Source organism: Plectropomus leopardus, chromosome 5 (genome assembly GCF_026936395.1).
Source record: "Plectropomus leopardus strain MGB_pleo_1.0 chromosome 5, ASM2693639v1, whole genome shotgun sequence".
In the NCBI taxonomy this organism is placed as follows: Eukaryota; Metazoa; Chordata; class Actinopteri; order Perciformes; family Serranidae; genus Plectropomus; species Plectropomus leopardus.
In genome coordinates, this window is record NC_142180.1 from 37,706,101 (window position 1) to 37,718,200 (window position 12,100).

General features: G+C 39.7%; 1 protein-coding gene across 1 annotated transcript; it reads left to right on the plus strand.

The window, feature by feature from the left end:
- Nucleotides 1–386: 386 nt before the first annotated feature.
- On the plus strand, nucleotides 387–11,224 carry boka (BCL2 family apoptosis regulator BOK a). Its single transcript, XM_042516764.2, has 5 exons — nucleotides 387–557; nucleotides 719–1,053; nucleotides 3,792–3,920; nucleotides 7,490–7,653; nucleotides 9,473–11,224. The coding sequence occupies exons 2-5, from the start codon at nucleotides 840–842 to the stop codon at nucleotides 9,596–9,598; spliced, it is 633 nt and encodes a 210-aa protein (XP_042372698.1). The 5' UTR covers nucleotides 387–557; nucleotides 719–839; the 3' UTR covers nucleotides 9,599–11,224.
- The last annotated feature ends 876 nt before the right edge of the window (nucleotides 11,225–12,100 follow it).

Genomic DNA, 12,100 nt, shown 5'->3' on the forward strand with positions numbered 1-12,100 from the left:
CATTTAACAAGTATTTAAACATTTGAAACATGAGCAAATTGGTGATATAATTTTATTAAAAACATGGGGAAATTGGCAATAAGCAACTTGATAAGGTATGTTCCACACATTGCAAGAAATTATAGATTAATTATCAGAGAAATCAAAGCAATTGGCTCAGGTTTCAAAGGGTTAACAATGTGTAGAGTACTGAAAAAGAGAATTAGAGTTGAGATTTGGTGATTTTTGTTGTGCTTGCACAAGTTTGATAAATCCAGGTGTGGGATGATTAGTGTGTGTGTGTGTGTGTGTGTGTGTGTGTGTGTGTGTGTGTGTGTGTGTGTGTGTGTGTGTTGGGAAGGGGGCGGGGCTTGTATCGGCCCTCTTATCTCCGCCTTTGGACTTCACAATAAGTGCCCTTAGAAGGAAAGCCTGTCAGGCTGTAAACTGGGAAGCATTTTTTCACTTCTTGAGTGGCTGCAAACCTGCAGTTCGGAAAACCCAAATCCATTCCTCTGCTCAGTGACAATGCAGGAGAAACCCTGACTGCAGGGGCGTTTCAGCCTGTTAAATCTCGGGTAAGTGTCATTTAATTGTCCTTTAAGCGACTGTGAGCGCAGAAACTTTACGCAGAAGATATCCTCGTCCTAAATGTCCCTGCTCTTCAGCCTGGGGTTTGTATAACCTGCAGCTTCACCTCACAGCTTCATCAAACTAATCCGCGTGTTTGTTCCTGCAGAATAATCTCCATAAGCCTTCATACCATCAAGGGGCGGAGGGCGCGCGCCGTGGCCGCAGTGAGAGGCGCTGCAGGCGGGGAGCTGAGCAGCGCAGCCGGCGGCGGATGACCGGACGGGGGCATGGAGATGTTGCGCCGCTCCTCTGTGTTTGCGGCTGAAGTGTTTGACCGCTCGCCCACCGACAAGGAGCTGGTGTCCCAGGCCAAAGCACTGTGCAGGGACTACATCCACTCCAGGCTGAACCGTGCCGGGATAGGCTGGTCTAAGCCAGAGCACGGGCTGGCTGCATCAGGCGGGGCTCTGGGAGAGATTTCGTCGGTGCTGCTGTGGCTCGGTGAGTTCTTGTGGGTGGTCTGCTGTCTCTGTGGTAGACCATCACAGATACAGAGTGACCCATGATATCCACAGTACTGAATACATGGAGTCAGTGGGAGGTGCAAGAAGTATTCAGTTCCTTAACTTAAGTAGAAGTATTAATACCACATTGAAAACAAGTAAAAGTTTCGCAATGATAATGTTTCTTAAGTGAAAGCCTTTGCACAAAGGCGATGACATAAGCCTGAGAAATAACACACAAAAAACTGAGAGCCAAAACAATGACAAAAAGATAATAAAACAACAACAGAGAGACACAAATTGACCACAAAGCAACCAAAAAGTGTAAAAAAACAAAAAAAGGCACAAAATTAACCAGTAAAACACATGACTATCTCACAGACTTAAAACAAAGACACAAAACAACCAAAATGAGACACAAAATGACTACAGAGTGACAAAAAATGACCAAAAATAGGGCACAAAATGACCTCAATGAGTCATAAAATTAACTCGGAGAGAAACAAAACAACCACAGGGACACACAAATCACTCCAAAGCAGTGAAAAAGGCCCAAAATAGATACATTTTTTCAAAGAGACACAAAATTACTTCAAAGAGATTACAATATCTACAGACATACAAAATAACCACAAGAAGACACAAAATGACCACAAAGTGACAAAAAAAGACAAAAAATGATGCAAAATTTTGTGAAAGAGACACAAAACTGCCTTAAAGAGACCACAGCAACTACAGGAAGACCACAAAGAGTTACAAAGTGACCATGAAGTGACACAAAAATGATCACAAAAGATACAAAATTTTGTCAAAGGGACAATTACCTCAAAATTACCTCAAACAAACCACAACTCCAAAATACTAAACAACCACAGGGAAACACAAAATTACCATAAAGCCACAAAAAAGACCAAAAACAGTTACAAAATTTTGTCAAAGAGACACAAAATTACATCAAAGACCACAACTATAAATATACCAAATAACCACAAGGAGACAGAAAATGACCACAAAGCAACAAAATTGACCACAAAGACACAAAATTGTCCTAGAAAGACCACAGTGACTACCAAAATACAAAACAACCACAAAGAGACTCCAAATGACCACAAAGAGACTCCAAATGACCACATGCTCATAGGCAACACTCTACATAGAAACGTTGATTTGATACCCACGAAACAAATATCTGTGGTTCGCAGAAACATTTTCCTCTGGGCTGCTCATTGTTCAGGAATATGTTGTGGGATCACTTTTCATTTTCCCTGGAACACCTTGAAATGATTACTGGGAATCCCCTGAAAGATGAGGGACACGGTTTCATTTAAGTCGTTTTTGGATGTTCGCCCAGTGTGAAAAGCGGCAGACTGCAGGTTCGCTTTCTCGTCTGAGGTTTCACGTCACCGTGTGCGGTTATCACCCCACCTCCAGGTTAGCTGGTTGAGCAATTCAGTGGAAACTCAGATCCAGAAAGGTAAAACAGGGGCATGTTTGGGAACACTTCCCTGCAGGGAGTTCAAAAACCAGCCAAAACAGAGTTGGTAAACCTGCGATCCAGAATCAACTGAAGAGATTAGATCAATTACTTTTGGACTTTGTTTTCCTTAAAAGTCGACTTGATATGAAGTCACTTCAGGTTACAGCAGAACATCCACTGCTCATACATCAAGCCAAATGTTCCAGTAAAGTCAGTTTTTAAAGGAAAAGTTCAACATTTTGGAAAATATTACTTTTTTGCTGAGATTTGAGCCACTTTCTCAAATGAAAACATGCAAAACGCTTTTTTAAAACCTGAAATAAAAACCCTGAAACGATTAGAAAAAACCTGAAAATTATTAGAAAAAAAACCCTGAAAATTATTTAAAAAACACCCAGAATTTAAAATGACAAAAATATATAAAAAAACACCACAAAAAACTCACTTAAAAATAATTAATCTCATCCTGTCAGCCTGTAGTAGCAAAACCACTGATGGTTTTGAATCAAAGAAAGGAAGAATTTTATTTTTAAATGAAGTCAAATATTAGTTTTTAAAGAGGAATGCTGTGTTATTGCTTTATACAGAAGTGCTTGCTTTAATTGTGTGTTCATGCAAAGGTCCAAGGCACTACAAATGTCTTATCACCTGTACAGTCAGGAAAACCCTGGACATTTCATGGGATTTGCCAATAGCAATTTCCAGGCCTGGAAAAGTTGTATAAAACTAAATATATCCTGAAAGTTCAGAAAAAGTCACAGAATTTTGTTTCTCAAACATACATAATAATAGAAATAAGAAATTTGAAAATCTAATGATAATTTCTGTTTTTGCAGTTTCTGGTTATGATAAAACAAATTAGGAAAATATTTTCCTCAAAAATTAAAAAAAAGAGAAAAAAATGTTAATGAAAAAAAAAGTCTAAAACTTGTCACAGAGAGCATGCCTACCAAACCTGCGGGATGGCGTGTTTTCTATAAAATAAAATAAAATAAAATAAAATAAAATAAAATAAAATAAAATAAATAAAAAAGTTGACATGCCTCCTCCTTTTTGCACCACCCCTTCTCTCTCATACATAATAAGCAACAAATTATTTTAAATTATTTTTAAATAATTTATATATACATTTTGAATAATTTATTGATAGCGTTTTAAGGAATGTCGATGGTTGTTACAGAGAATGTAGTCTTAAATTCCTGGAAATTTTCGGGTATATCATGTATGAACTCTGCTTTTCTCTCGTGTGTTTCGACCAGGTGATGAGTTGGAATACCTTCGACCCAACGTTTACCGCAACGTGGCGCGACAGCTCAACATCACAGTGGCGTCGGAGAGCATTGTGTCCGATGCTTTCCTGGCCGTGGCTGCAGACATTTTCTCCACAGGTAGGTCCTCACCTGTGCGGTAAATCAGGCCGTGTGTGCAGCAGGCGTGCATTATGGGAACTAACTGTATTTCTTTGTTATCAGGTACACAGAAAAAAAAGGAAGTTTACACAGCATTTGTTTTTTTAGGGAAGTTCTTCATTTTCTTGTCATTGGGAAGAGGAACTTCATAGTTTTAGGCAAATACCATAAAGATATTAAATATTTTTGAAGAACTTCTGTTACTCATAACAGTTTTACGTTATTTATAAACTAATTCCAGCGTACTTCTTCACGTAAACACGTCCCCTGCAGGACTCTTCAGTTAGTCAGAGAGGTTTTGTTGCCGTCATTATCCTCTTACAGGAAAGGGACCGTCGGGAAGACTTTGAGTCCATATTAGGTTAACGTGTTGCTGGAGCGAGTGATTGTTACAGACAGTTTGGACCCCACCCAGGGAGCTCAGTCACGGGCCTCGGCTGGTTTTCACCCCGGGGACTGCAGCTAAACAATCTGCAGCAGAGGTAATGATGAAGAGTCATCTGCAAACTGAGCAGAGCCGGGTCAGTGTGAAGTTAGAAAATCACTGAGCCGGACCAGTCGCAGCCCTGCATGTTTCCAGGATTTTAGGATGTTTCTCAATTTTTAGCACATTTCTCAGATTTTAGGACATTAGGGTCTTAGCTAGGGGGGTGTGGGGGATTCTCCACTGGCACTTGTTTTTATAAACAAGTGTTATTTTGATGCTCTTTTATGCACTCTGGCATCCTATGTATACTGAAAGTACAAAAACAATTCCCAGTGTGAATCACTTTATTTTTATTGTTAGTTAAGAAGTGGTTGGGGGGCCACCCGGCACCGTGTCGGGGGCCAAATTTGGTCCACAGCCTGTAAGTTGATTATCACTGCCTTAACCCAAACACGCTCTTATGATCGTTGATATGGTTTTATTCATGTGGAGAAATAAATTGTGTCTGTTTCGGTTTTCAGGGTCAGTGATCGCAGTATAAATGTGGACACACCGTAAAGTTGACAGTCTAGACATGTCACTGTGAGAGGAGGAAGTCGTGTGCAGCAGCAGATTATGACCACAGACTTATCTCATGTGTTTGAGCTCAGTCATAAATGTCCAGAAGACACAGACAGCCAAAGCATCTTCTCACAGAGTGCATGTTACGCCATCCAGCAGCGCAGGATGCCCTTTATTTAAAGCAACCCCAACCATTTTCTAATTCACAGTGAAATTAAAGTGATTCACACTGGGAATTGTTTTTGTACTTTTAGTATCCATAAGGTGCAGGAGTGCATAAAACAGCATCAAAAGGAGGATCCCCCACAAATTTTCTAAAATGTGCGAAATGTCCTAAAATCCTAGCAAAGACCTAAAATCTTTGATAAGTCCTCAAATCCTCGAAACATGTATGTATATGCCCCCCAAGCAAAGTAAGGAGAGCATCCCTGATCTACAGTGCCAGCTAAGCAAGCTTTTGCTTTTTGATTTTTAATTATGAGAGTTGTTTCAAGTTATACAGTACAGTTGCATGATGGGAAATGTTGTGTAGGGTCAACATTATTGGAGCGTAATGTAGCTGCCAGACTTCTCCAATCTTTTATTTCTGTAGCAGTTCTCAAATGTTTTAATTTCGGCTCCTTTGGACCATTCTGTAACAAAATGTTGTTGTTTAAAGGTAGATCTTTACATGTTCTCTCAACGTAGCACAAGTTAGACAGCAGTGTTACAAGCTTCACTATCATCTCTGCAAATTCCCGTTATAAGATTCTGGAAATGAATCGGACGACAGTAACAGAAGATAGATGAAGCTGAGGCTCAGTTTATATGTGTTGGACATGTAAACACTGCAGAAATAGTCTGACTGTAAATGGTGCGTCGGCAGAACGTTTTACTCAACATGTGAACCCAGTTTGAAAAACGATCTGCCTGCCTGCCGCCCGCGCCTGTTGTTTGGGTTCTCTGTGGGACGGATGGCCGGATGTGGAGGCCTGACGTCTGGCTGCTGCTGAGGGTTTATCATGTGTTCATTAGTTTTTTTAAAAAGCTGCTGACATATGTCAAAAAAAACAAAAACTACAAATCCTCAGAGAGTTTCTCACATGATGGTGAAGATTCATCCAGGTTTTTGGTAATTCAAGGTGCTGAATTGTAGGCAACTGAAATTGTTTGAGCTTCTTTAATACGCTTTTCCTCTCATCCAAGAGGTCGTCTCTGAAGCCGCTCAGATAAAAGAGGAAACGTCTTAAAGAAGCTCAAGCTAGTCCAGTTGCCAACGATTTAGCACCCAGAAACAGAGCTACTCCCTGTGCTCTAAGCCCGGTCTACACGGTGTGATTTTGGGCTGTCCCAGACAAAAGATGACCATCGAAAAAAGAAACGTGCAATATCTTTGGGCGTGACTCTATAACGGTGGTCTTATGTTGCACAGTGAAAGAAGTTGTTTTATTTGTAAGTCCTTTCAGTTGATATTCTCGATCCACTTTTGGCAGACATTTTGGTCCTCTGCATGGCGAGTGCAGACAGTACGGTCTTGGATGAGGACACTCTTCATGAAATAAGGGCGTGTGTATTTCACATTCATTTTTTTTTCTCCAAAGTTAAAGTTCGCCACGACTGTTGGAGCAGCCGGAAGCTGCACAGGTTCTTCCCAAACATCTTTTTTCAAAGTAACATCACACAGAAAGTAAACGTCAAAGTAAAAAAAGTGCACACTTCTCAGTACAGGTTGCATTCAAACGCACATGCGAGGGAGGGAGAGGCCAAGACATGTGGCGACATGTTTACTTCTGATACTGTCCCAGATTTGTGTATAAATAACTTGAGGTTTATATAGTCCAATAGCTCTCCAAAAATCTATTTGTGATGGTGAATGACTATGTTGTGGCAGCCTGCCACAAATAAATGAATGTGTGGGAAACCCTGAGCAGGTTTTTTTTTTGATGACATCAGTGGCTGCGTCATATTCAAAAGGCTGGAAGGAGGATGGAAAAAGCAAATCTTCAGAAAAACAAAGAGCATGCAGTGGCCTTGTTAACAGTTAGTTCATACTCGTTTTGAGGCAAAATCAAATATCTGTATCGACAGGACAGAAGCTTGCAGGCTTCTCCTGCTGTTTACTCCGCTGTGCATTGTGCAACGCCCTGCGCTGATGACACATGCTTGATTATTGTTCCATACAAAACTGGCAAAAACTGCTTCAAGAGCTAATTTTGTGTGGTTGTAAAGTTACCAGCTGCAGTATAATGTTTAAAATTATAATGCTGACTATGTTGTAAAAAATAAAAATAAAGACAAAAAAAGGGAGTGGATTCATTCATAAATGGACTATATAGTATCCAGAACTAATTTAACATCCTAAATCAACCAAAAAAAAACAGACAAGGTTCGGCTGTGCAGGACAAACCACAAAAATTAGGGTGACAGATGCTGATTGACGGCTGATCGTCGGCTCGGTGTGTCGGCACTGACGAGAACCTTCAAATCATCAAAGACTTTATTTGCTAAATCTGTTTTTGCATCAAACATCAGGACCTAAATGACATTTATTTTGTCTCACATCTCATGTGTCTCCTGCCAGGTGTGACGTGGGGGAAGGTGGTGTCTTTGTACGCTGTGGCAGGAGCCTTGGCAGTGGACTGCGTTCGCCACGGCCATCCAGCTATGGTCCATACCATTGTCGACTGCATGGGGGAGTTTGTCCGCAAGAGCCTGACGTCCTGGTTAAAAAGGAGAGGGGGCTGGGTAAGGGATTCTTCTTTGGCTTGTTGCTTGTTAAACTCACAGGTCTCTAGATACATAATTTAACGCAAATGTCTATTAAGATATAAAGATGAATTTCTGATGTTTTATATCCAAAAGGTCAACTTCACTGTGACGTCGTAATGTTCTGAAAAAACACTTTCCTGTCCGTCACTCAGTGTCATATCTCAGGAACATTTGGTCAGATACTGAATTGGTGCCACTAATCTTAAAAATGTGCTGATTGTGTAGATCTTCTGTGTGTGAAGTATCCATGTTTGCACAGACATTCATGGAAAACTGTAATAGAAACTTGACTGAGGCTTTCTATTCCGATCCAATTTAATGTAACTTTTTATTTTTGGGGGTTAAAAAATGAACCGTGAGACATAAACAAGAGCCACAATTTCAGACAGGAGTTAATGTGAAATGCCTGTCTGATAAAATCCTGCAGAAACAGTAAATTGCATGAGACGGACTCGGCCTGGCAGTGTCTTTGCCCCGTCCTGCTCTACTGGAACAAATGCGTCCATGTATTCAGAGACATGGCAGCCGAGTCAGTGTTGTTTTGAAGAGAAGTGGAGTGTGACAAAACGAAGAGCGATGCATTGTATAACTGACCTCATGAGCACAAACGAGGGAGCTGTGGCCGTCTAAACTCAAACTGTAATATTTCTGCGCCGGGACATGATGTCAGCGCGTAGGAAACCTAAATAACTTTCAGTGATATGAAGGATCTGAAGAGAGGGAGAAGTGTTTAGTGTCAGGACTGACACTGAACTGAGCTCTCTGCGGAGTCTCACTGTCTGTGAGCGCTCTCCAGTTATAGAGGGAGATTTGTGAAACGAGCATTGCTGAGATTACAGAGTGGCCTTTGGCTAAGAGAGAGCATATTTGTGGGTGAGTTGCACATCTAGTCAAGGCACAGTCTGAGAGTATTACAAAATTAAGAGCACATGTGGGATATATAAGGTCTTTTAGGCACACTGCAAACATCAGGACACATCCACACTAACATGTGGAAACAGAAAAAATAAGAGAACTCAAGTTTGGATGCCCTAAACAGTCTGACCCATCTAAAATCTGCTGTGATGAGGTGTACTCAGTGCTGAATCCCACTGATCATAAGTCACCTGTTAGGTAACGCCCAACCCCAGAATACAGACGAGTCGCTATCAGAGCAACATTTCTGTCTTGTTAATCACTTTTTGAAATATTCTAATAATTTGAGAAACTGGATTTCAGATTCTAACTAGGTATAAAACATAAACAAGGGCTTGAAATATTTAGATTTATGTGTAATGAATATACAATATATGAAAGTTAAAGTTGTATGCCCCTCCCATAATCCAAAAATAAAAATATAAATACCTTTTCAGTGCTTTAAGAATTATTTGACATGCTTCCTCCTTGTTGCACCACCCCCTCCTCTCTCATAAATAATGAACAGTCCCTTATGATGATAAAGATCTGTTAATATGTCCATACTTGTATTTGATTACATGTACTGCTTGATTCTCATGATTAATTCCAGCTCCCGTCAATAAGTTTTTATTCATAGCAGTTGTTAAGTATTATGTTTCTACTCTGTACTATTACTATCAACTGATAATATTTTTAACATCACAATTCATTATTAAAGTTAAAAATAACATGTTTTTCAGGGTATATAAGGTGGCAGAGTGCATAAAAAAAGCATCAAAATAGAGTTTGTTCATCACAAAAGAGGTTCGGGCTAAGCCCCCAGCATCCTTAAATCCCAGAGACGCCCCTGGCTGAGATATTTGTAACTGTCAGCTGTGTGTCCTCTCTGCTGTTGCAGATGGATGTCACAAAGTGTGTGGTGAACACTGATCCCAGCTTCCGCTCTCACTGGCTGGTGTCTGCCGTCTGTGCCTTTGGACACTATGTGAAGGCCACCGTGTTGTACCTCCTCAGGGAGAAGTGAGAGACAGAGTCACACACTGGATGCTGAGCAGACTGACCCGCACCATCCACCTCCACCACATCTTCACTAAAGCATCCACTGCTTTGGATTATGTTTACACTTGTTTGCACTGAGCCTTCACGGACGGACACCAGTCCCTTCACAGAAACTGACTTTCCGTGCTTCTTCTGCTTCCTATGCTAGATTGTGTATTTATTGTTCAAGTTTTATGGCACACTTTATGTGAATGTAAATAATCACCTCATGTTAATGTTTTTAGCTTTTAATTTTTCCACAATCAGCAGAACTGCTCATTTTGCAGCATGTTCAGGGAGGTTTGGCGCCCCCTAGTGGTCACAAATTGTAACTATTATAGAGTATGTAGTATTTCTTAACCCTTAAACACCTGGACCATCATCAGTGTTCTTGTACTGCCTTCAGACGCCTTTTGCAAGCATTAAATCGTCTGAAACCTGACGTATTGGTTTCTTTTAAAGGAAAAACTTGGGAAAAGGCAATGAGCAACTTAACATAAGGTGCTTGACAAACTGCAAGAAATTAGGAAAAGATGAGATGAGACAAGTAAATGATCTGAAAATCTGTTTGTTTGTTTGTTGTTTTTAAAGGAGAGATAAAATTATCATAAGTTTATAAAAAAGACACATAACGCGTTTTTTGTTTCTTTTTATTATATTATTGTTTTTCAACCTTTTTGTGCTAATTTTCAGGTCTTTTTTTAATATATATTTTTTAACAAATGTCATACTACTTTGGAGTAATTACTCGTCAAGCTGCTTATTACCTCACCCAATGTTTTTTTAAAAAAAAAAAAAAAAACCCAAAACAAACCAAAACAACATATGCTCAGGTTGTAAAGCGTGAACCTGGACTCTATTTTCCCATGTTTTATGACTAATAGAGACAACGATTTTTGAAATTAATTGAATATTGAGAGAGAGCGTGCTGCAGCTGGCACGCAGAACAGGCCGCAATGTGACCACTGCTGAAGAGATGGTAATCCCATCAAATGTGTCCTAAGAGGTCATCCTGTAATTTGATTTAAATTCCGACTTATTCTACTAATTGGTAAATTGAAATGAGTGGTATTAATTTTTAAAATAGGGGGCACAAAATCTTGAACTGAAGCATCCTGAAGCAAAACAGGCTGTATTTATTCAGTAATCTGTTTGTTTTTAGATGTTTAGGGGAGAGTGTTCAGGGTTTTTTTCCTCGTCAGAAGAAAAGGTAAATACTTATCACACCGCTTTTTTATTATTATTTTTTTACAATAAGTCATCCCCCTTCACACCCCAATAATTTTAATACCATCCCTAATAAATCTGATGAATTGAGCCTATGATTACTACATATTAGTATTTCAGCGCCCTGCATTTAATGCAACTTTTTCTTTATTTTTTGTTCACTGTGAGTGTTTGATGTTGCTGTGTACTGTAATGTCAGTAATGCAGATTTCAGTAGGTTTTCTAAGAGCACTTTGATAACATTTCATTTCATCAGTAGAATTTATTCTGTGAATAATTTCACTTTTATACGGCATGTAGCACTAGGACTCAGAGAAAATAAACAAGTGTTTGTGAGTCGTCTGCAGTTGTAAATATTCACAAGAATAAATGGTTCTTAAATCAATCCATCGAATCAGCAGCTTTAATGTTGATTAATAATTGATAAAGAGTTTTCTTTGCAGCTGTTTTCCACGAGGTCCATTGGAGGGATCTCTCACTTTTTTTGCTTTGAATTTCTTTTAAAAATGCCGGTGTCTTCAAATGTCTGCTCCGCTCCCCGCTGGTGTCTCCGCTGGCGTCCGCTCCGCTTTCATTCTCCGCCAGTGTCTCTGAATGTCCATTACAGTCCCAGCCAGTGTCTCCACTTGTGTCCGCTCCGGTCTCAGTCTCCGCCGGTGTCTCCACTGGTGTCCGCTCCACTCTCCGCCAGTGTCTCCACTGGTGTCCACTCCGGTCTCATTGTGTCAATTTACTCAGGTTGCAATTACTTCAATTATTTTAATAAATGAATTACAGACATTAAAGTGTGGAAATATTTTCCAGCTCATATTGCAATTAAGTGCTTCTGACTAAACTGCCTGTCCAATATTTTATTTTATTTCTTCAGACATAAGATGAATAGTAGAGGAGCTTTATCAGAGGCAGACATGACATCTCTTTTCATCCTTGGACTCCATTGATATAATGCAAGAACAGACTAGAGAACTGAGTTAGAGATATCTTTAATTAGAATCGCAAACCAAATCGCATTATTAAATATAATTCCCCGAACTTTCCAGGACTTTTTTTGAAAATAATTGTCTTATGCTACTTATGTCTTGCCACTGACGTTTCTTACCACGTTGCTCTTTGCCTTTTACCCGTGTTGTTGAAGAAAATCAAACCAATTTGCTCAGGTTTCAAGGAATGAACACATTTGATGTGCATATAATAAAATTGTTTAATGCGTTGAAACCTGCGCACATTTACTTGATTTATTTCAGAAACAGGGAAGGAAAAA